The 25,359-nt window shown below is 40.4% G+C and overlaps 1 protein-coding gene across 5 annotated transcripts in view; it reads left to right on the top strand.

Moving 5' to 3' along the window:
- Positions 1 to 25,359, top strand: part of NRXN3 (neurexin 3) — a gene marked incomplete at both ends in the record, with an annotated part of 985,035 nt that overhangs the window by 399,206 nt on the left and 560,470 nt on the right. For all 5 annotated transcript variants that reach the window (XM_082316881.1, XM_082316885.1, XM_082316884.1 and 2 more), the window contains 4 exons: positions 9,717 to 9,836; positions 18,048 to 18,429; positions 19,825 to 20,015; positions 20,496 to 20,669. In XM_082316881.1, the coding sequence (XP_082173007.1) occupies positions 9,717 to 9,836; positions 18,048 to 18,429; positions 19,825 to 20,015; positions 20,496 to 20,669 (867 nt within the window). The remainder of the gene's footprint in view (positions 1 to 9,716; positions 9,837 to 18,047; positions 18,430 to 19,824; positions 20,016 to 20,495; positions 20,670 to 25,359) is intronic.

Below are 25,359 nucleotides of genomic sequence, written 5' to 3'. Positions count from 1 at the left end.
TGGAGGTAGCATTGCAAAAAGAGAACTAAACCTCAAGAGCGTATGCAGTGTTTTGCACCCCCTGCAGAAGACTGGAATCCTGCTGGTTTTGTAATCATAGTTGGACACAATTTCTGTGATGCTGACTGTTATGCTCTTAGAGGGAGGTTGAAGCTAGTTCATGTAATAGTCCTAGCAACCATGGAGATAACTCTGTAACACCTCAGGCACTCAGCGCCACAAGGAAAGGTACCTTAAATGAGAAAGAAATTTAGGTCCTCTGAATGTGTGATGCCACTGGTCTTTGTCCTTGGTATCTAAATAAAGAAGTGTTGGTAGCAGGATTGTCTTCTGTTCTTATACTGTGCTGTTAGTGAGGACCATGCAGTGTGTCCTAAACGACACTTTTTTTTTTTAAATGCAATATTTGGGACTGGAGCTTCAAAGATCTGGGTTTTTCCCCTGACTCAGCTGTCTGTTCAACTATCAAGCGTGTCTTTGGGAAGAGGAGTCCCTTTCTTTGCTGTTGTTTTCTGTTCTGAAAGAGGGGGACAAAGATGCTAACCTGCTGTTAGAAAGCGGTCTCTGATCCTTTCCTGAAAGACACGTATTTGCAATTACTGTAAGGCACCGTATTGCCGCATCTCAACTGATTTGTCTTGCTTTCTGATCTCCTTGCTTTTCAGACTTATATGAGAAGTAGCTGCTATAATCCTTAAAAAAAAAAAAAGGCACAAAAACCTCTACAACGATAATCAGATCATTCCAAAATTCAAATAATTCCTTCCAATGAAGTAATAGAGGCAATTAGAGCATGAGAAGGCTCACCAAATGGGACGATACAGGCTTCTCCAGCCTGCTCCAATGTAGTTCCTTACTAACATAACAGAAGCAAAGAGCTTTTGGGGTGCTTGGTTTAGAGACTCATACATTTGATTCATGTTTTTTTCCCCTCTGAGAGAAGTAGTTTGAATCTCTCTTAGGCAGTAAGCAGTCAAATTAAATTATTTCCTTGCCATTATATGTGTGTGCCTGCATGATACATGATATGGCTCAGTCCAGTTGTCTCGGCCTCATCTACAGCATCTTTTTCTCACCATCATTATGATTAATCCACTTGTTTTGTAGCATTTATGGTAAAATTTGAGACTAAACAGGAAGAGAAACTCCAGTCCATCTATGTTTCAAGTTAGGTACATAGATGGGATTAGTGAGAAGCTGTTTGGTTTTGGTACCTGTACTATTGTATCTATCCAGGAATAAACAGAATTGAATCTCTAGCTTTGTCATGCCTGCATCTTGCTTTGATTAGCACTGTGTTGCTGGAAAGCTAATAAAATGTAAAGCTGTCATAAAATAGGATCTCTTTACCTCTTTATTACTGTTGTGGTCTGCAAAAGTCTGTGCATAATTGTTGCTGTAATAGTTGGTTTAAAATTCTGTCCTATGGTAAAACTTTGTGAGGTTTTACATCTTTCTTAAACTAAAGACTCATTTCTTAGGTGGGAAACTGTATCCATTAAATGAATATACCTGAAGTGAACAGGTATTTGCTGTTAAGGGGGCAAATCTGTGTTGAAGTTCTAGAGTTACTTTATTCCTCACTGAGGTGTAGTCATCTTCAAAGCAAAATATATCAGCAGGTGAAACTCTGGAAAGCAACACTGAGTACTGTAATTCCTTTGTACTTATATAAAGCTGTTTAAGCAGCAGCTCTAGTGAATGTGGTTGTTCCCCTCTAGTGGCTGCTCTCTGTAGTCCCTGTAGTAGAAGCTGCTCCTGTGATTGCCTTGCTGCCTAGCTTACACTAATAGTTCTCTTGAGCTTTGCTCTCTGAAAATCTAGTATGTACAAATATTTCCTTAGGCAAATTGTAGATGAGTCACAATATAGCAGCTTCTGAGTTCTTTATACCTATGCTGAAGCTTTTGTTGCCCTGATCTGTTAGGAAGAGAAGTATATGGCATTCTGGCCAATGTGAAGTGTTTCATATGACAGCCCTATCTAAAAGCAAAGGTAGAGCCAGTCTGACTGAAATCACTTTGAAGTTATTTTAATTAAACTGTTGTAAGTGTTAATTTTAAAAGCATGAATACTTGATTATTTTTTTTCATACTTCCATGTCCTTTTTTGACCTCCCCGCTGGTTTTGAATATAAAAGAAAATCCCTTTCCTTGAAAGTGGAAATAGCTCCCTCAATAAAAATGGGAAACCATCTATTACCATTAAAAATGAATAATATCTTGAATAAATAATAAAAAACTTCATTTTATTTTTAAACGCTGAAAACTTTTTCATTTAGCTGGAAGTTGAAACATTTTGAATGTTTTCTAGGTCAGAATACAATTTTCTTTGGAAGAACTGAAATATCCTTTCACTGAATTTGTAATCTCCTATTTAAAGACTTTTAGGGGGGATCAATTTTCTCTTAACACAAATGTCTTCCTGATGTCTGTTAAAAATAATTCTGCTGTGGAGATACACAGAAGTTATGTAGTCTCTAAAAGTGTTAAAATTCAGCAGCAGTGAAATTGAGGCAAACGAGGAGAATAACCCAGTGCCCTTGATGGAAAAACCGAGACACAAGCGCAATTTGTGCCAGGTGTGACCTGTACCATATATGCAATAAAATTGTCTCCTTTTTTTGTTCTTAATCACAAATGATATTCACATCAAGTAAAAGACACACAACATAATTTCTGCACTAAATCTTGTTAAGAGCCTTATGAACAAGCTGCAATCATGTTGAATGCTGCCTGAATCCATGTTGAGTCTTATTACAGCCATTGGCCAGGGTTTCTGTAAATGAAAGCAACCGTCATCCGTCATTCAATCTGGTGCTACATGTATTTATAGCAAAAGCAAGGATCGATTTTTTTTTTTTTTTTTTTTTTTTTAAAAAGCATTTTAAAATACATTGTATACAAATTGTTAAATCCAGCTTAACTTATTTTTTGTCAAGTTTTTAGGGAGACTGGGGTGTGTTTCTGAGAGAATGAGCAGGGTGGTCTTGCTACTTTTCATTTATTTGCTGAGTTAATTCCATGCACTTGATTAGTTTGGCTGTTGAGGGGAACTCTTATTTGCACTTGTGAGGCTAATTGATTCTCTGGGTATTTGAAGGATTTTGTGTATGCACTTTTTATCGCTGTATGAATGTAAATAATTAAGCTTTGCTTCTGGGTAGGCTGGTATAAATCATGCTCAACTTTATTGATTTCCCAATGAAGCCACGCTGTAAAGCTGTAAACATAACTTTTTCTGTAAACCCTGCTAAAAGCATTTGTTTCGTAAGTGTACATTATGTTTTGTTTAACGTGGGGTAGTACATGGAGGTGATCCTGTTCCTTGAGGAAACGGAAAGGTTGATGCAGGTAAGGTCCCCAATGAAGGTATTGACTATCTGTGGGGAAGTGCAACTGCTTATTCCTAGTTGGCAGCTAATGTTTTCTTGAAAAGGGGGATTCTAAAACCTGTATATGAGCAAAACAAGTGTGTATGTTTGTGAATGTGTTAATTTGACTGGGATATCTACATAAATGTCTGCAATGTACTGAGAGTCTGGGGTTGCCAGTTGTTTCCTAGCAATTAACAATGCTCCTGGAGTTGGACAGTGGATCCCGGTCAAGAAAAAGACCTTCCTAAAATGCTTTGTCCATACTTAGTACTGCTTGAAAACACCCCAAAAAATTTACACTACTGACTTGTATTCAACCAGGACCAACAGGTATTGAAGGTTTTCAGAGCAGTTGCTAGCTCTGCTTTTGAGCCGTGCTCATGTTTTGATATGCACCCTGTCCTTTGTAGGAACTCGCTACATATCAGGAAGCCATAAAGGTGTGTGAATAATTGACAGCGTCTTTGTCCTTAAACCCATTCCTGCCCCTCTCCTCCCCGCCCCCAGCCTTGTTCAAACCTGCCTGTAGAAATTGTGGCTGAATATCTTTGGGCCTAGAATATCTTCTGCCTGTCTTTTGAAAAGACAATATATGGAAAAGAGAATTATGTGTTTAATATGGTAACAGCTACATAAAATATCTGCCATATTGTATAACTATGCATGATTATTTCATGTATATTACTAAATAGATAGTCTGTATATATAAGCCAATTATCTTCCAAAGCACTATTAATATCAATGGGGATGAGAAACGGGTGGGGCATTGGCTTCATAACATCCCTCCTCTGTGCCACACTGTTGGGGCTGCAATGCAGAATCCCACTCTGTGGCTGTACTAGTCACATCTGAATATTTTTTAGGGAATTGCTGAATAATGTCTAAATAGGGTGGATCAGTTTCTTGTAAGCTTCGAGAGAATCTGTCCAGCTTGTCTCGTGATTCATTCTCATGTTTCACAAATCTGTGTGCACACGTTTTTCACCGTGAATCACAACTTCTCTGGTCATTTTGTAAAAGTTTTTAAGACAAAACAACTGATACTGCCCCCCACCCCCCCCACCCCCCAAAAAAAAAAAAAAAAAAAAAAAAAAAAAAAGGCAAAGAACCTTCCCCTTGCCAGCCCCTCTCTGCCTTGGTATGCTGTTAGCATTCCTGAGGGATTTTGCCCGGTATAAAACAGACACAAAAATGCATCTTGCCACTGAACGAAGCTGAGATGGCAGCTGAGCATTTTAATTAAAAAGAAAAAAAGCAGATAAAACCTTTTTATTGTTACTGAGGGTCTTCTCTAAAAAGCATTAGTATATCACTGTAGAATTATTTATCATTGTAATTGTAATGACGAAGAGCCTTTTCCATTCTCATCAATCTGGCAACGTCCTTTCTGGTCGTCTCTTCTGCCGTTCTGTACACTTGAATGTTTGACCTCTTCTGTAATGTTGGATAAGATATGCAAAAATGAAGATAGCCTGGTTTCATGAAGGTCATTTTAATCATATAAATGGATCCAATAATGACAGCCTGCACCAAGGGTAAAAGCACACTTTTTGATCCACCTGTGAGGACCTGGTGAGGGGATTAACCCTCTTTCTCCTTTGCCTTTTTATAGAAGGGAAATTCCGTGTGCTGTTAACCACTGAGGGTGGATAACAGCTGATGTTCTCAGAGCTATTGTTTTAACTGCATCCCTCTGACCAGTTGTTTGTTCTAAATGAGCAAGTTCTCGGGAGCCAGATGGAAAGCAACTTGGAATTTTCAGAAGGCATGAACTACTTTTTGATTCTTTATACTTTGGCATGTCTATTCTTGGCACTTCTATATAGTCTATTTGGGCCAAACTATTAATTAGCAGCAGTGCACCTGTGATATAGAGATAATGATTGGGATATCCTGGGCAGATTGGATGGACTTCTTCCATGTTTGAAAGCATATACTAGCTGTTTTTTATGAACAATGTGCACACAAGTTTTGAGTAGGTGTCAAAGGATTCATGAGAGCATGAGGAGGAGTTGCTGCAGCTGAATCAACTAATACTTGCTTGAGAAGCCTGAACTGCAGCTTGGCTAATGTCCAGAATATGGGGATGCTCGAGAGAGATATTTTTGCTTCTGATTAAGTAGTATTTGCCACTGCAAAGCACCGAAGGCATACATACTAGTCTGCCTCATTTGAGCGTGAAAATGAGAGGTAGTGATCAATTCTGTATGATATACAGTTCCTTAGAAGACATTAGGAAGGGGGATGGAATGACCAAGAAGGCCAGAGACACCAACAGGACTCATGCTCTGGCAGCTTAACTGTTAAGTTATTGCTACAGTAGAAACTTTCTTATGCTTTTTCCTGTTATGTTGTCTTTTGCTCTCTCACTCATAAATATTAAATAAATAGCAAAAATTACCTAATGCCCAACTGCCATCTCATCAAAAGTATTATAAATAGAAGGTATCCAGGCTTCCAGGTCGTAACACTGCTGCGAGAGATCCTTGTCTTTCCTTGTCTTTCCTTGTCTTTCATCATAAAAAACTGTCGCACAAAAGGCAGATATAAACCTTTGACTTTTTTTCTCTGTCCAGCTAACCTTCTGCTTTGCTTCCTCCTACATCTGGATTATCCTAGTTGAAGGGTGATGTAGGTGCAGATAGGTTGAAAGGAGGAAAAAAAAACCCTACAAAACAACAAAAAACCCACAAATTTTGATCTAAACACTTGGTTCTGTGTGTTTAGCTGTAAGACCACAGAAGTGCCTTACTGGGTAGGAGATGGTATTTAGGGAGAGCATTATCCTTCTGCTATATGTGGCCCATTTCCTTTCTGTTCTTCCCACCATCTGCAACTATTGGATTAGGAAATTTCAAGTTGTCTTTTAAAAATTGATCACACATAAATGTCTATATAATAACAGCACATGTAGTAATCATGCTCAATGAAATGAAGTTTAGCATCCAGATGTGGGAGTCCCTCTATACACGGTTCCTGGAACTGCTTGGAATTCAGTCGGAGCTTGCACAGAGAGCAGCAATTCAACTGACAGTGTGCAAATGAAAAATGGGTGTGCAATTTTGCTGCTTTTCAGGTCAACCCACCTGCTGTGTAAATGTCTTGAAAGCATTTGAAAAGAAAACAGTTTAAATAGAGTAAAATAAGGTTTAACACTTTTTTTTTTAAACTCAAATATGTCTGGTTTGAAAAACTTATCTGAATGCTCTTGAGTATGCTCATGTGTTGAATTTCTGTATGTAGTGTTATTTGGGTAACCCTACCAAACAAAGCCAATGCCCATTGTTGCATACAAAGTGGAGGTTTGTGAGTGAACAAAAATATTAAAAACTCCTAATTTTTTTTTACTGATAAAATACTGAGTTGGCTGATCAAGACATGGAGTTACATAACACAGAATAATTTGCATCCACAGTGCTTAATTTTCACATTTATTAGCCCAAACTATTAACTAGTCCCTTCTAAATAGCAATCTCATTTGTAGACAACCTTATTCATTTGGGAAAAGAATTCAGAAAGCTGAACTTTCCACTCATTTATTTGTGAATTGGTTAAGCTACATTTTCTGAGAATCTAGTCAGATAACTTCTGTTCATGTCACAGTTTTGTTTTGGAACTGTTACAGTGGGCATCAAGATAGCAATGACAAGCCAAACTAGCTCTTTTTGGCTGACTCCTATTTTGTCAGGCTAGGGTTGAAAAGTGGGAACTAGGAGGTCAGCGACTTTGAGTTGCTCAACCGTGTTGAACACAGAGCTGCTGTATAGAAAGTGTTGTATTGTCAGCTGAGCAAAGTCAGCACGCCTGACTGTTTCTCTTGGCTGAGCCCTCCATAGCTCTAGATCTGTGGAAAAGGTTTTTTAAAAAAAGTATTTGCTGCCCTTTCCCCCACCTGCCCCACCCCCTGCTTTCAGGTGGCATTATAAAAGCACACAGGTCCAGATGAACTCCTTTATCTTCCTACCTGGGAAGTGGCTGTGTGGAACTATAGTAACTGATGCAGCGTATTGCAATGTAGGCAATAATTTTGCTGGCCATCCAGAGACATTATTTTGTGATGTGTGCTCTGGGTGTCCTGGTTTCGGATGGGATAGAGGTGTTTTTGTTTTGTTTTGTTTTTCCTGGTAGCTGGTATAGTGTTGTGTTTTGGATTTAGTATGAGAATAATGTTGATAACACACTGATGTTTCACTTGTTGGTAAGTGGCACTTACACTAGTCAAGGACTTTTCAGCTTCTCATGGCCTGCCAGTGAGAAGATGGGAGGGGGCATGGCCAGGACAGCTGACCCAGAATGGCCAAAGGGATGAAATGTACTCACTCACTGATGTAAATGAAGCATAACCTTCTTGGACTCTGTTAACAGTTTTGCTTGTCTGGTTCCAAAGAACTTAAACTTTCTGACCATGATGTAGCTGCCGTGTACAGCTGGATTTACATTCGTGGTACAGTATGACTTTGGCACATGAGTGAGGAACTGCAGAGGTCATGAATTTCTCCTGTTAAGGAGATATTCTCTGTAACTGCAATATGTGACTCCCTGTCCTTTTAATGCAAGAATGACTCTCTTATTTTTCAGGTCACTGTAGAAAAACTTTTTTTCCTCTTGCTCTGTGGTAAAATTGTCTCTCAATGGGCTTTATTTGAAAGGGTATTAAACTTTTTTTTTTATTAATGTGAACTGCATGATCCTTTAAGGATAATAACCGAGTATTCATTTTTCTTTGGTCTTCTTCCATAGGATTCCCCTACTACACGTTATAACCTAGCTGAATGAGACACCACCTTCTTTGCCCATGTTTCCCCTCAGTAAGAAGCAGTTACAGTAATGTTGCTAATTAGGCAGTGTGCATAGTGTGGACTATGTAAAGTCCCTGGATATTTTTCCTAGCCCTTCCTTCAATTCTGTCTCACTATCGAATATGCTACTCTTACTTGTTAGTCCACACCATGACACAGATGAGAGCGGGTACATCCCCTCGTGCAGAGCTTCGCTTGAAGACGTGTGCAACATTTTATTCTGTGTTACGTGACCAATCCATTGAAAACTGGTCAAAATAAATGCTGTTCATGGGCTATCTGAATAAAAAGATTGATTTTCTTGTGTTGAACAAACATAGAGAAATAATCTGCATATCTGACATTAGTTTTACCAGTGCAGTAAGCTGAGCTGTAGCAATGCCTCTTGTTGTCCCTGTCCTGTCTCTCTTAATATGTTCAATGTGTCTTGCTTTTCCTTCCTTGGGTTCCCCTTTTGCCACTTTGGGCAATGGGCCCAGACCTGATGTGCAAGTTCTGCTGTCCTCATTCTGCATTTCTCTGATATACCTGTGTCAAAAAACACTCTAGTACTGTACTGAAATGAGCATAGATACTTCTAATTTAGCACACACCGTTGTTTAATTTCACTTACCATTTGACATGAGTGAGGTGTTCCAGTCCTGTAATCTGAACTTAATGTTTTAAGTAATTGCCTGTCAACTGTGGTGGGTGAGCAGCAAAACTGGACAAATGTGGGTAGCACTAATGCTATTTTCCCAGGAGCATTGTTTGCAAGGGCAACTGTGGTTTTACCTTTTAGAGAAGAGAGGGCTCTTCTTTCCCTTTTGACCCTTAATTCAGGGGGCGAAGTAAGCACCTTATAGCCAGGCTGCTTTGCCAAAGAACCTTAGAACAATCAGCCAGGTTGGTGAGTGGTTGTCTTTCCGTGGCTTTAAATTTAAAAAATAAAAATAAAAAAAAAAAAAAATATTTGGAGGGTGGGGTTTGAGGTTTTATGGTTTTTTTTTTTTTTTGTGGGTGGTTCTTTTCTGTGGTGTTTTTTCTGTTTTTTTGTTTGTTTTTTTTTGAGACTGAAAGACTAAAACCAGCCTGGTGTTCGATACCTAAGTGTTGAGACCAGTGTGATTAACTTTGAAGAGAGTCCCAAGCACCTTGGGGCTGTTGTAAACCCAGATTCTTAGAAGAGCAAAGTTCTGCTGTAATGACTCCACTCTAAAGACGTTTCTGTCACTAGCTTGTCTAATACTTCAGTGCCCTGTACAATGTGACATTTGGAAATGAGTACCATAGCACAAGAGAGATTTCTGCTCCTGTTTTAAATGGATGTGACCTCTGGGCTCTGCGGAGGAAGGCACTTCACCAAGTGGAAGAGTTTGTGACCCTGATTTCCCTCTGAGGTGGGAAGGTGTAGGTGTGAGGGTTGATTACAGGTCATAATACACCTACACAATCTACTAGTCTGTATCACACCAGGTTGATTTTGGTGACATTTCCCATTGAGCAAATACTAAACTAATTGGCGGTCTGGCTTTAACTGTTGTACCTATCACCATCCCCAGGCAAGGGACCTGAAACTCTTTATGCTGGGCAGAAACTCAATGACAACGAGTGGCACACTGTCCGGGTAGTTCGACGAGGAAAGAGCCTCAAGCTGATGGTGGATGATGATGTTGCTGAGGGTAAGTGTGGTGTATGAGTATTTTTCGTCATTATCTTTGTACCTCTGTTCACAGCCTCTTCTTTGCCGTTACACCCATTTCTCCCTGTTCTTTTGTGTATATTTTTTTCTCCCTTCCTGTTACTTCTTGTATATTTAGTGTTACTGTGCTGAAAACTAATGTTTAGTTCCGAGAGAATAACTGTTCTTAGCCAGCACCAGAAACTTCTGTGACAACTACGACAAGCTTCTGTGACTTCTGTGACAACTAATCCCAAATGTGGGATTAGAGGACAGGTGAGTGCACGTACCCAAGAATGCAGAGGTGCTAAGCAGCCCTCTCTCTTGCACCAGGCTCTGTTTGAGGTGCACTGTGAGTATACCTCATTCCCGAGCTGCAAATGTGGTGGTTTCCAATGCTGTGGAATCAAAACCAAGGCTCTCTACGCCTTTCCGCTGCACAAACTTTTCCTTGATGGTAAGCCCGCATTTGATAGATGTGTTAGAGAATATGGATTTCTGTCTCTGCTGGTTTTTTTGGTTGTTTGTGTGTTTGGGTTTTTTTTGGTTTTTTGGGGGTTTTTTTTACACGTTCCTGTGCTTATGGCTCAGAGCCATCCAGAAGAAAAAAACAGAGCACTTTGTTCCCAGCCTCATTTCAGAGGTTAGGGAGGACCCTAACTCACCAGAGTATATCATATCATAACATATAGAGTTATAGAGTGTGTCAGTCCTTTTTGGTGGTGTGGGGTGGTTTTTCATTGTTTTTTTTTTTTTTTTTCTTTTTCTTTTTCTTTCCTTTCCATCATTTCTTGACAACTTTTTGAGCTCCTGCTTCTTCCTGTAGAGAAATGTAGTTGAAGGGGGTAAGAAAAGATCAATTACTCAGAAAAGCTGGTGTCTCCCAAGTTATGAGATTTGCATTGAAATGATCAAGGTACTTTAGATTGATATTTTTTTCATTACGAAATTTTAGAGGTGATACTTTTCTGGTCCCTTTACCCACAGCTGCAAGAGCCAGAAACTTATTTTTTTCTTTTTTTGAAGGTTTAAAATTCTCATACCTGTATAATAACTGTAGGAACTAATTTTTTGAGGCAGCCTGAAGGCTGATAATAGAATCGCAGAGAACAATAACCCTGGATGCAATACTGATATGGGTATGTTCATTTAGTTGTGACCCATGCTGTTTCACCAAATACTGATGTCCTCTCTTCTGAGTAGCTTCTACTCGGAAGGCAACTAGAAGGAACGGCTGCCATAGGCAGTGCCAGAATACTATATCCTATTTCCACAAAAAGTTCTTTTCTACTGTGTGAATGCAACTAATTTTAAGTAATGTGGTAATTAGATTATTTGGAAAGCCATGAGTCAGGATTTTGAAATAAGCCCAAAGAAGTGGGTTTATAGGAAAATTACTTGATATATATTTTCCCTCTGAAGTAAATATATGCTGTGCTATATAGGTTGAGAATTTGCAAAAGAGAATCAGAAGCATAAGAAAGAAGAATCTTTCCCTCTCCTTGTTGGAATTGATGGAGGCTTAGTCAACATTAGCTTCTAGGAAAATGAAATTTTATTTAAGAGGGAACTTTCTGAATTAGTGAAACATGCTGGTAAACACTTCATCCTGTTTGCTTCTGCATTTAAGAAAAATTCTTCTGGATATGCTTTTTTAGCAAGCACCATGAGGTGGCACTCTCTGCATTACCAACTCCATCCCCAAAAAGCCATCTGTTTTTTTGAAGTCTTTTTCGTGAAACTGAGTTTATAAATAATAATGATACAATCCTATACTAAAATAGGATGTGCATATGTACATGTATATGAATTACATAATTAAAGAGGCATTACAGCTAAAAATATCTGTTAAAAGAATGCCATCATGGCAAAGTCAAAAGTCAGAAAAGCCAGTGTTAAGATTTTCTGTGCAATCTGCATCCCACTTCCTTGGCCAGATGATAGAGTCTTCAATGATGTGGTCGCATAGATTTTTCCACAGGATTCTTGCTGTCTTTAGGCATAGATCAGAAGTCTAAATTGGGCCCACAGTGAAAATAAACAGCCTATTTGATTGCCGCCTTCTTTCTTATTGCTTGTTTGGAACAATGCACGCCAACTAAATTTTGATCTAAATATAGAGCTGTTGTTTTTCCTTTTTTGTGTGTGTGTATTGTGTGCTACTCATCAATATGTTTATACAGAACTAAGAAGCTGTAACTGGATTTATTCCCATCTCTATGTTATATGAAGCGAGTAGGTGTCTTTTTCCCATTTTACAGGTTTGGAAGCAAGGCACCAGATTAAAGTTGGATGTATTTGGTACCAATTTGGCATGATTTTTCGGTCATTTGCATGCACAAATATTCAGCATGTCTGTAAATTGGATCCTGTAAATTAGCTCAACCCTGCTACTTGGAGAACTACATCTAGACAATTGATGACACCTGTGAAAAATCTGTAATGAAGTGACTGACTTGGCTTCCTGCAGGACATCTAAGGGAGAGACAGAATCCAGTTCCTCTGGACAGCATTTTGCTGCTTAATCACAAAACTCTCAGAACATCAGTGATAAATGAGACATAAATATAGCAGTCATATTCCTCCCTACAACATCTTGCTAGCACCCAAATACTAGAGGAGGCTGGAATTTTTTCTGTCTGCTACCACTTGAACTAAAGAGCTGCTGATTGCTGTGGTATTTACAATACTCTCTACAGAGCACAGTGGAGGAATTAGAGAACTCTGCAGATGAGGCTGACAGCTAATGAGATAAGAGAATACTGGATTTCACTCCTTGATTTCTTAAGAAAATGTATTTCTGTCCTGATTCTGGTCTTGTATTGTTATGTCCTTTCCAGCTTTTCACTGAACTACTCCTGACTTTCTGCACTACCACTGCTATCACTGTCCTATTTGTCTTAAGCCAGTTCCATTTTTCTTATTTTTCACTTTTTCTAAAATTCTGGGTTCACCTCTTCCAACCTCCCTGACTCCATTTCTAATGTCACCTATATTTGCGTTCCCTGTCCCACTGTACTCCAGATTTCACAGGCCTGGCTTTTCTTTCCTACTCAGGCAACTCCTTCTTTGCATTTATCTAAGGGTAGAAGAGCTAAGGAGAGGAGTTTTCTTGATCTTGGTCCTTGACGTCTCTACATTTTATTTTTCTAATCTTTTGAAGCAGAGAAGTGGGATTTTTTTGTTAAGTCATTTTTAAAATTTTATTTTGTTTTTAAGGAAATACAGTTCTGGTTTGGAAAAATCAGAAATTTTCATTTGCTAACACTAAAACTGAAACAGCCCCTAACAATCACAGTAGTGGAAGTGAGATGGTTAGTCTAAACAGGCTTTCCCATATACAGTTTCAGTTCCTGTGAACTGAAAATAAAGTATTATTTCTGGTAAAGAACTGTTTCAGGATTTAAAAACATTTTCATTGGTACTGACACTTGAATTTCTGAATTGTCAGAAATATGTGACTCTTCTCAGCTGCTTGTAAGTTTGTCCAGCTGTGTCTGCTTGGGTTGAAGGTTTCCATGTCAATGGTCTTTGTATAATTGTCTTTAAGTTTAGATCCACTGCTAAAATTGGGAATAAGTGAAGAAACAAATTGTTTTGCATAATATTTTCTCTTCGTATTTGGAACAGATACTTGAAAACATTTTTTCTAATAACTGTGCTTGTTTGCTGTCTTTGCAAAAACTTGATAGCATTTGGATAAAGTATAAACTGAAAAATTGCACTTTGTACATGATTATGAGAGGTGAGTTAGGAATATTTCAGTGTTTCGAAAGGATCTAAGCAAGAAAGAGACCATCAGTTCATTTAATCTGACTCTTTATACACCACAAGCCAAGATGTATCATCCAAGTGTCTTAAAAACGTTTTCAGCTTTCATTCTATCCCCAACAGAAAAAAAGGATATGTTGTGAGTAGTAGGAAAAGTCTTGAAAGGCCTATCAATATATATATATATATATATTTTTTTTTTTTTTTTTTTTTTTTTTTTTGTCTTTGAATGCCTGGAACTGTTTAGGTGAGACATGCTAGGATATTTCAAGAGATATCACAGAATATGAGAAAGCTTGTAAGTCCCAGTTGATATGACCTGGGGGAATTAAAAGAGGAGTTTGTCCTGGACTCAGCTATGGTGATCGGTGTGACTCCCAGGTATAGTCCCAATGAGTCAGAAATATCTCTAACTCACCAGCAGATGCAATCAAGCAGGATATCATTGCTAAATTTTGTCTGTCTATAGCACACTGGAAACATTTATTCAGGTCTTTATCCAGGTGTCAATTTTCACAAAACTAGTATGAATTTAAATATTTTTGACCTTTTTGTTCTTTTAAACCTGACTGAATTTGGCCAGCATGTTAAAATGTTATTGGAGGCAGAGGGACCAACAGGTGGTGTGGCTGTTTCCTTTGGAAAACGTAAACCAAAGGACTTTACCTGTGCAGTAATTATAGTAGCAACATACTAGAAGGTTAAGTAGAGAAACATGCGAAGGGAGGGAGAAGTTGAAAGTAGATAGGTCTGTGTATGCATTTTGATGTTGTCTAATTTCATATTTGCTGCTGTCCTTTTCCACAGGAGCTTTGCTTTCCTGTTTACATTAAGAAAGGCCAATACAGCAAACGGGTTGACATAGGTCTTTGTATTAAAGGAGGTGCTTGTTTTTAAGATCCATCTTGAAAAGTCTGTAGTGAATGAGAAATAGCATGGTAAAAAAGAGAGGAACCTCTATCTAATGCATGTGAATGCAGCTGAGAGGAATTGACTTCTCTACCTTAGAGTTCCTACAGAAAGCTGGATAAGTCACTTGAAGTCAGATCTTTCAGTTAATCACTAATTGTAACTGTCCTTTTCGGAGGTACTCATTTGGGATTGTGAATCTGTGGTGGGTTGACCTTGGCTGGATGCCAGGTGCCCACCAAAGCCACTCTATCACTCCCCTCCTCAGCTGAACAGGGGAGAGAAAAATATAACGAAAGGCTCGTGGGTCAAGATAAGGACAGGGAGATCACTCATCAATTGTCATCACAGGCAAAACAGACTTGACTTGGGAAAAATTTCAATTTATTACCAGTCAAATCAGAGTAGGATAATGAGAAATAAAACCTACATTTTAAAAACACCTTTCCCCCACCCCTCCCCTTCTTCTCGGGCCTAACTTTACTCTTGATTTCTCTCTGCCTCCTCCCCTTGAGGAGTGCAGGGGGACAGGGAATGGGGGTTGTGGTCAGTTCATTAGACGTTGTCTCTGCTGCTCCTTCCTCCTCAGGGGGAGGATCCTCACACTCTTCACCTACTCCAGCATGGAATACCCCCCCACGGGAGACAGCTCTCTGTGAACTTCTCCAACGTGAGTCCTTCCCACGGGCTGCAGTTCTTCACGAACTGCTCCAGCCTGGGTCCCTTCCACGGGGTGCAGTCCTTCAGGAACAGACTGCTCCAGCGTGGGTCTCCCACAGGGTCACAAGTCCTGCCAGCAAACCTGCTCCAATGTGGGCTCCTCTGTCTCCATGGGTCCACAGGTCCTGCCAGGAGTCTGTTCCAGTGTGGGCTTCCCAGGGGGCCACAGCCTCCTTTGGGCATCCACCTGCTCCAGCAAGGGGTCCTCCATAGGCTGCAGGTGGATAACTGCTCCACTGGTAACCTCCATGGGCTGCAGGGGGAAAGCCTGCTTCACCATGGTCTTCACCAGGGGCTGCAGGGGAATCTCTGCTCCGGCACCTGGAGCACCTCCACCCCCTCCTTCTTCACTGACCTTGGTGTCTGCAGAGTTGTTCCTCTCGCATGTTCTCGCTCCTCTCTCTGGCTGCAGTTGCTGTTGCGCAGGTTTTTGGTTTTTTTTTTTCCCTCCTTCTTAACTCTGTTATCCCAGAGGCGCTACCACTGTCGCTGATGGGCTCGGCCTTGGCCAGTGGTGGGTCCATCTTGGAGATGGCTGGCATTGGCTCTGTTGGACATAGGGGAAGCTTCTAGCAGCTTCTCACAGAAGCCACCCCTGTAGCTCCCCGCTACCAAAACATTGCCATGCAAACCCAGTTCAGAATCTTATTTCTAGAAGTGCTGACCCTTAAAACCAGTGAGTGCTCCAAAGTTGTTACATATTCCACTATAAAAGGGATGCTAAATATTTCTTTTTTGAGTTCCAAAACTATTTATATGTTGATCTCTCCGTTCCTCAGCTTTGTGAGAATAAAATTGAAAATAATATTCCTTAATCTTGCAGGAGTGGTAGAAGATGAAGTGAATATTTGAGGATAATTTGCACACTGTGCTGCTGAACTTGTGGGTTGACCGTGGCTGGCTGCCAGACACCCACCCAGCTGTTCTCTCACTCCCTCTCCTCAATAGGACAGGGGACAAAATAGGATGAGAAGGCTCATGGTTCAAGATAAAGATAGGCAAATTACATACCAATTACTGTCATGGACAAAACAGACTTGACTTGGGGAAAATTAATTTAATTTATTGCCAATTAAAAATAGAGTTGGATGGTGAGAAGCAAAGAAAAAGTAAAACACCCTCCCCCACCATCTCCTTTTCTCAGGTTTGCTCCTTCATTCCTGACTCTTCGATCTCCCCCCGACTCAGTGGTAGGGGGACAGGGAATGGTGGCTGTGGTCAGTCTGTAACAGCTCCTCTCTCCCACTCCTTCCTCCTCACACTTTTCCCCTGCTCTACTGTGGGTCCTTCCCATGGGTGGCAGTCCTTCATGAAGTGTTCCAGCATGGGTCCTCTCCACAGGCTGTCAGGAAAGCCTGCTCCTGTGTGGGCTCTCCATGGGCTGCAGTGTGGGTGTCTGCTCTGCCATGGTCTTCTCCGTGGGCTGCTGGAGAATTTCCACTCTGGCACCTGAGGCACCTCATCCCCCTCCTCCTTTTCTGACCTTGGTGTTCACAGGGTTTTTGTTTGTTTGTCCTTTATTTTTTTCCCTTTGTTCCTCACTCATGGGCAGCATTTTGCCCTTTCTTAAATATGCTTTTCCAGAGGCACCACATCTTGGCTGTGGGGCTCAACGGTGCCCTGCAGTGGATCTGTTGCAGAGCCATCTGGAACTGGCTGTGCCCGGCACAGGGCAGCCCCGGCCTCTCCTCACAGAGGCCGCCCTGCAGCCATCCTGCAGCCAGCACCTCGCCACGTAAACTCAATACAACACTGCAGAAAATTTCATGAGACAAAAAATAACAGCGTATTTGTAGCAGAGTTTGAATAATGGTTGTACATTGAATGATGAGAAAACAATTAAATGTTGAGTCATTCATGAATTTAATATTATTCCTGGAGTGTACTAAAAGGCACAAGGTCTGTGTAGAAAAGATACTTGCTTATGTGACCAAATAGTTAAAACTGTATTAATGAAGAACTGTAGAGGACTAAAATAAGGTTGTTTGTAATGGTTTTCATTCTGATGTTGCCCAACTTGTCTTTGTACTTAAATTAGTCTTTTAGCATACTGCTGTATTTCATCTGTCTGTGTGGGTTCTGTCTCTAAGCCACTGATGCCTAGCACGCTTACTGAGACATTTAAATATGCTTCAGGAGTGGTCTGACATATTTGGTATATTGAATAGCTTGAATATTTTAATTAAGAGGTTAAAATTCATCATAATGTGACAAATAGCCCAAGTGATAGGTTGATGATTTAAATATAGGGAGGGCTTTTTGCCTGTTGCATTCTTGTGTATTTCCCTCCTGCCGTGCTCTTAAAACAAGAGAAATAACATCAGGCACCAGGAGAGAACAATGGAATAGATATCAGCAGGTTTATGACTGTTCTCACTTCTCATTCTGCTCTTTTTATATTAATCTATGCTTATTGAGTGTTTTCAGGAAGTGCACTTGTAAGAGTTGTTTCAGAAGTGTCTGAGTTGTTTGGCAGATGGACTGTTGGATCAAATAGATCACTGTAGGCTTTAAGGGAGAGACCTAGTCTTCTTCGTAAACAAGAAAGTCTGTGAAGCACAGGGAAAAATACAGAGCTTGCTGCCCATGGCCCTTTAGTCCTGTCTTCTCTATTTGCCAGGTTTTGGCAACTGCTAGACTCAAGCCTCTCCATCAAGAGTCTATACATTCTTTCTTATGCAAGCTACTGAACAGCAATCAGATAGGATTAAGTTAGTAGTGCTATTAGTCTGGAAACTGGAGGGTGAAGGGCCCCGTATAACCTGTTACTGATCCCTGGGCTTTCTGCATGTTCTTTGTTTCTGTCCTTCAGGCACAATGGTTGGTGATCACACCCGCTTGGAGTTCCACAACATCGAGACAGGGATCATGACGGAGAAACGGTACATCTCTGTCATACCCTCCAGCTTTATTGGCCACCTCCAGAGCCTCATGTTCAATGGGATGCTCTACATTGACCTGTGCAAGAATGGTGACATTGACTATTGTGAGCTGAAGGCACGCTTTGGTCTCCGTAACATTATAGCTGACCCTGTGACATTCAAGACCAAGAGCAGCTACCTGAGCTTGGCCACCTTGCAGGCTTATACATCCATGCACCTCTTCTTTCAGTTCAAGACCACCTCAGCTGATGGTTTCATCCTCTTTAATAGTGGTGATGGCAATGACTTCATCGCAGTTGAACTAGTCAAGGGGTAAGTGACTTTCTGCTATATTCTACCAGCTTATTTATAGATAAACTTACTTATAGGTAAGCTTAAAATGCTTGCATAAAGAGAAATTCACCTCATACTCATGTTTTCTTTGTTTTTTGTGGTGTATGACAAAGCACTTAGACATACACTGAAGCTTAAGACTCCTGATTTTATTGCCAATTTCCCCCTGTGGCTGAGGGAAGGACACTTTCATAGTGTGAAACATTAATGTTTTAAGTCCTTTGGATCTAGTTAGGCTAATGTTTTGCCCTGTTAACCTTGAAGAATAGCACAGAGGAGGAGGAGATGTGCTGAGGGCTCTCTCTCCTGCCTTTTTTTTTTTTTTTTCCTCTCTACTGTAACAGACTTGTCCTGTTTCAGGCATCTCCACTGAAGGAAAAAAAGAGCATATGGGCTGCTGAATTTGTGTTTCTGCTGGTGATGCTTGAGGAAAAGCGAACTTGGCTTGCTTTTGAGACACTATATTATTTTCGCAAGACCAATAGTTTATTTAAAAAAAATCCTGTGTTAGCTGAACAAATTTTGATCTCTTGTACTCATCTAGTCACAGTAGACATGTTTCCCACAAATACAGTTTACTAGTTCAGTTTATTTCAGTATAACTATATTTCAATCCTATTTCATTTTTAACTTTGCACATATTTCTGTAAGTGGGACATTGAGTAATAAAAAAAGCAAGAGTCACGAGCTCCTGGTGCTCTGTTGAGAGTTGAATTTTGTTCTCTTCCCCCCCGCCCCCTTCTTTCTAAGTAGAATATTTCTCTTCTATCCTCTGGTGGATTTCTGTGTTTGAACTATATAAATAATTCAGGGTAACATTCACATGACTTCAGTCTTCGTTAGAGTCTTTATTTTTTGCCGAAAGCTTTGCTAATTGTTTTCCAGCTGTTTGAAAAAGCCTAGGATCTCAGGTGAATTTTAGTACAATATTTTGAGTGAGTTTCCCAATTAACTTCTTAAGGGAGTTATTCGAAACTCAGAATGAATCTGGGGAGTATATGCCCCAAATAAGCATATCTAGTGTTGCTCTCCAGTACATTTATTGATATTACAAATTTTAAAAAATTATTAAATGCACAGACAGTTTTTGTGGATCGGTGAGAACATTGTAAAAAAGAGGAATGCTTTATGGTTATAATCTGATTACTCCAAATGTCATCATCTCAAAATACTAATCCTTACACTTTCTCGGTGGAAAGGAAATAACTAGATCTTTTCAAATCAGTGGCTAATATTTTGCTTACTAGAACTTTCTAACCCAGAGATACTTCCCTTCATGACTTTTGTAAGTTAACTTATCAATTCTGGCTAGAATAAGAGTCAATAGTGCTGGAGTTCTTACACAGTTTTAACTAGTTCTTGCTATGTTTACAGGTATATACACTACGTGTTTGACCTTGGAAACGGACCTAATGTTATTAAAGGCAACAGTGATCGTCCTCTTAATGACAACCAATGGCACAATGTAGTCATCACCAGAGATAACAGTAACACACACAGCCTAAAGGTGGACACTAAGGTGGTCACTCAGGTTATCAATGGTGCCAAAAATCTGGATCTTAAAGGTAAATTTGACAAGACTGACAGTTCCCTCCTTTATTCTTGCAGGGCTCAACCAGTAAACAAGAGAAAGCTTGCAGGAACCGTGCATTACAGAACAGTAAATCTAGAATTTGCTGATTTTGGCTTTCAATTTCATTTTTCATTTTCTCTGTTTGGCAACTTCCTGTAGCAGAATAGTTTGTCATATTTTGCTTTTTCAGAAATTGATTGTCATCCTGTAGTTTTTTCCTAGTTAGGATGCAATTACAGCTGGTTTTTTGTTTTTTGAGGGGTTTATTGTTTGTGTGTTGTTTTGGGGGTTTTGTTTGTTTGTTTTTGTAGTAAAGCAGGCAGAAATGACTTCTTGCACAATATCTTGCTCTGCTTTTAACTTTTTCTGAGCAGCTGTTTAGCCTGCTATGTTCATGTCAGGAGGTGGGGAAAGCCACTCTAGAAGGTATGTAACTTCTGCCTTTTTGTATGTTTACCCGTTTCTCCTCTAGGTGATCTCTACATTGCTGGCCTAGCTCAAGGCATGTATAGCAACCTCCCGAAGCTAGTGGCCTCACGTGATGGATTTCAGGGCTGTCTAGCATCTGTGGACTTGAATGGGCGTCTGCCTGATCTAATCAATGACGCTCTGCACCGCAGTGGGCAGATTGAGCGTGGATGTGAAGGTATAATTGATTTCAGTGAAGTTGCCCTCTCAAGCACTCCCCTCTTACATCACTACTGCCCCTTGTGCATTTACTTGTCCACCTTACTGTCCATTTCATTAGTTTGCTTTCATCGTGACATCCTTCACTGTGCTTATGTCTTCCAAATACTCCCAAATGCAGCTTAAGGATAGCCAGCTTCTGTGAGCGGCTTAGCAGATGTTCTCTTGCATACTCCATCTACTATGAGGTGGTACCTCCAGCAGTGGAAAGGATGGTGCTGGGATGGACTACTATTTACTAGTACTTTTCTCAGAGTGGTTTATTAACATTAGAGTACTCTTAAAATACTTTGAAAGAGGCTCTGAGCCTTCAATTCACTTCTGCTTCAGAGTGCCCTTTTTTGGGATACACAGAAGTAAGTTTTTTGAAGACCAGGTAGAGGCAGGGGAAATGGAAGGTAGAAGGAACTGAAGGGTGAAGGCTGGACCAAAACAGAAGTTCCTTTTTGAGGAGGTGGGCCTCCAGTGAAAGAACTGGAGGCATTGTCTCTGCTGTCTGCAAAACCTTTCTCTTCTGTAGTTTCTTGTTTCCAGCCAGTTTAGAAACAAATGTGATGACTGACTTTTTGAAGCATGTAAATGGTAGTGATTTTTTGAAGCTTCTTTAAATAATGTACTATTCCTACTAAGTTCCCATTAATTAAAAGAATATTGACATCAGCAGCACTGACTCAGTAACATGTATATGGCATCGATTCCCAAAGCACTTGGGATACTTAGCATCAAAAAACCCAAGGTTTTGCTGGCTGGGTTAAATGAAAATCATCATTATGTCTAGCTCCACTGAATACCAGTCTGCTGTGTTGGCTACCAGTCTGCTGTGTTGGCTACCAGTCACTAGAGGAAGATGGTTTTATCAGTTAAGTTGCCTGGTATGCGTGTTTGCTAAGAAAATGTATGTCCTGAACTGATCCTTCAAGACAGGGCTACACAGAGTGAAATTACTCCTTGATCATATTTCCCTACCATGTCAAGATTACAGGTTACATCATGCTGAAGCCTTGCCACTTGTCGAGACTGTCCCTGCTTAGGATTGTAAGTGTCATCTTAGTGCTATCTTTGAGTATTTATGAAACACCAAATTGGCAGTCCAATTAAATCTAGTCCTTTCCTTGTCTCCCAGTGTTCTGGTTGGCTGGGAGCTCCTGTGCCTCAGCCCGCCTTCCACACTCCCACAATAATACTCTGGTTTGTAGAAATTTTGTGTTCTGTAACAGGAACTCGCTCAATGTCAACTCTAATTTCACAGCATTGGTAAGTGCCGCACAGCTGTAGGCTGTTCTTTTTTCTATCTTTCTGCTGTATTTAGTAGTGTCTGTTAACCACATTGTTCCTTGTAGAAATGAGCATAGTGTAGCAGAATTTGTGGCTTTGCCCGTTTGTGGCAGAGCCAAAATGCCAAAAGAAGTGCATCTTTTCTGTGTTGTTCTTTACAAGGTTCAAGGTAAAAAAAAAAAAAGTATTTGCTTTTTTTGAAAATATCTTTTCTGATTATCCTCAGTGCACTGAAAGCACTTCTTTAATATTAGGGATTTCTGGTAATCCTTCTATTTAAAATTAGCTTTATCTGTTGGCTGTATAGCCTGCATGTTATCTCTACTAGCTGCTCTTCTTCAAAGGACTTCTCATTAAACTAACCTGTTGTTCTGTGTGTGGCTCAGGAACAGAGTCATGATGCTTTCCCAGAAGACTCTGCACCACTATTAGAGCTATGGTGTTTCCTTCTTCTGTACCCAGTGTAGTTCTTTCGTTTACTATCCTATTAATGAGGTTGGGTAATGTCAGTACCACTCCCAATACATGCAATGTGGCACTTTGTGTGCCAATCTTGTACCAGCACAGCTGCTGCCTGTATGTGGAGATTAGTTCACTCTAGAAATGTCAGGAATGTGAGTTCCATTTCTCTTCTAAAGCCCTTCATACAAGATTCAAAGTTGGAGACAAACCTAAAAAACTAGGTGCGAAGGTCAATGATGGCCCTCGTTTTTCCTTTGGAAGAACTTGATCTTGCAAAGCAGTGCCTGTGCTGTCTTCCTGAACGGTCCCTGCTCAGTACCAAGGGAACTGCTGAAGAGGAAGCCATTCTCTTTGCCAACATGTTTAGGATTAGTAAAAAACCTGAGAATTAGGTCACTAGGAAGCTGTGTCATTTGTTTTTTGAATCACAGCAATCCCCAAGGCTTCATCTTTTAGGTTGGATATTAGGAAAACTTTCTTCACTGAAAGACTAGTCAGGCACTGGAACAGGCTGCCCAGGGAAGTGGTTGAGTCTTCATCCCTGGAGGTATTTCAAAGACGGGTAGACGTGGTGCTTGAGGACATGGTTTAGTGGTGGACTTGGCAGTGATAGGTTAATGGTTGGACTTGATGATCTTAAGGGTCTTTTCCAGCCTTAACGATCCTATGATTCTATGATCTCACATCTTGACTGCTGCCTGATGGTGCCTGTTCGTAGAGTTGCCACTGGAAGTCATGCCTATCTTCCCTTTCCCTAAGGAAAGAAAAACTCTAAGCGTGTTCGGTCCTTATTTAAGTCTCCCTGTTTTGTTTCCATCTGAAGTCATCTTGGGTGCAGTCTTAACACCGGTTTTAAGGGCTGGAGTCCCAAGCACTTCTTGCTGTCTCATGGTGTTTAAATGATTTTGTAATAAACAATTGCAGGCTTTTTGGGTGAATAGTTGAGCTGTGTGTTGATTTGCAGGACACATCCGTATTTCATCATGAAGGGCAGTGGGACCACGTACATGATGAGAACATGCATGCTTAAAGAAATGTCATGCCATCCCTGCATATGAATCTTGCCTTCCAAATGTGGTGTGAGAGAGATTTCTGCTAATGCTTGTCTCTTGTGGCTTTGCTTTCAGAAGCAGAGGAGATTACAAGGTGGCAGCTTTTTTCTCTGAAACTGTCAGTTTGATCTCAGGACAGAATCAAATGCTGTGGGGAGGAAGGAAGCTTGGAGAACAGTAGAATGTGAGATGTAGGTCAGCAGGCAGCCCACCTAAGACAGACCAGTACTACTACAAATGGGTGACATTGTTGCATCCTGTTTGCATTTGTTATCTCTCTTCATGTATTTCAGTACCCTATTCTATACCACCAATTAAGAATCACAAGTTTTAATAGGAAAATAATATTCTTTATTGTCTTGGTTCTATGGCCACCTCCTTTTATTCGGTTTGAGCAAGCCATTGAACTTCCTTGGCCACATTGTTCCTTTTATGTGCTCAAGCATAATTCAGCTTTGCTGTGCACCAGGGCACAAACTTACGACATCATACAATTAGCTGTGTTCCAGTGATGGGTAAGGCAGTACTCCTATTTGAGCAGGAGCAGGAAGCACTTTCAATATAAATTATATTTATGTGAGAGCTTTTTCTTTGGAACTTGGAGAATCCCAAAGCATCCTCAGTCCATATATAGGAGTCATTTACTGAAATGTAGGCATCCTTGAGACTGAAAGTAGTTGGTGTTTAATAGTGTATAGTAGTGCTAAAAAAAAAAAAAGGCAGTTCAAGACCTCAAGCAAGAATTACTTTATCTCTGTTTGCCTATAAGTTTTGTTCCTATAATTTCTTTGAATTATCTATGGTGGGATTTGTTTGGGATAGCACAGCTAAGTAACCTCTTTACCCCATTTGTCAGCTGAAGTGTCAGCTTCCTTTTGCGTTATGTACCTTCCTTATGTGCTGTACAAACGTAAGGTTTCACCTTTTGAAGTCTGCTGCTCAATCACCAGTGCACTGGACAAGATGATAGCTGCCACACTGACCTGTTTTGGGTTTTGATGTGTCCTGTAGGACCATCGCTTTTGGCAAAGAATTTTGTGGGTGATTCTTGGGTTCTCTTCTTCCAGGTAGTGTCTGAAATGTCAAATGAGCCCATGGAGTTAAAGCTCCACACCACACACTCCTTTTTAGCCTGTGGTGGTCTGGTTTATTTTTATTGCTCTTTTGCAACTGCTGTGTTTCTGATTTTTTGGGAACAGGCAGCTCTTCACTGATCTTGAAGGTCTGGTCAGATCTGTAGTGGCAGCTTGTGTTTCCCTGGAAGGTATTTGGCAAAGCCAGAAACCTTCTTGCTGCCTCGTGTGTAAAATCTGTTCTGGGTTGATGTGCTACACACAACTGTGAGAAGAATGATGTTTCAGGATAATGACATTATACCAATATATTTATTCATTTTCCACAGGTTATCCTTAGTTCTCATGCTAACAGCAACTTTCATCACCATCTTTTATGTAACAAGAGGGCCCTTCCCCCTACCACCACCCAAAAAAAGGGGTTCGTGAAAGGGTCTGAGAGAAAAGGTACAAAAGGTAGAGAAGTGGTTAAGACTTAAATGGTCCTTGTGTCAGTGTTGGGTCAGGCTATCAAACACTCTGAAGAGACAAAGTCAAGTCTCAGAAAGGACTTCATGCCCACTTCTACTGGAAGCTTGCAGGCAAGTCTGCCACCTACTTTGGGCCTTGCTCTCCCCACCCATAAAATAGGCACATAGTATTCATCTATTTGCGATGAGAGTAGGAAATTCAACTATGTCTTGCAAAGCACTTTGAAGTAGTGGGTGGAGGCCCCTAGAGATGAGCAAAGCATTAGAAACTGAGGAAAAGAAGCCCTCTGTTGTAACTTCGTTCTCTCCAGTCTCCA

This window comes from Platalea leucorodia (genome assembly GCF_965183815.1).
Source record: "Platalea leucorodia genome assembly, chromosome: 7".
Classification (NCBI taxonomy): Eukaryota; Metazoa; Chordata; class Aves; order Pelecaniformes; family Threskiornithidae; genus Platalea; species Platalea leucorodia.
This window is presented reverse-complemented; position numbering and strand designations above follow the sequence as displayed.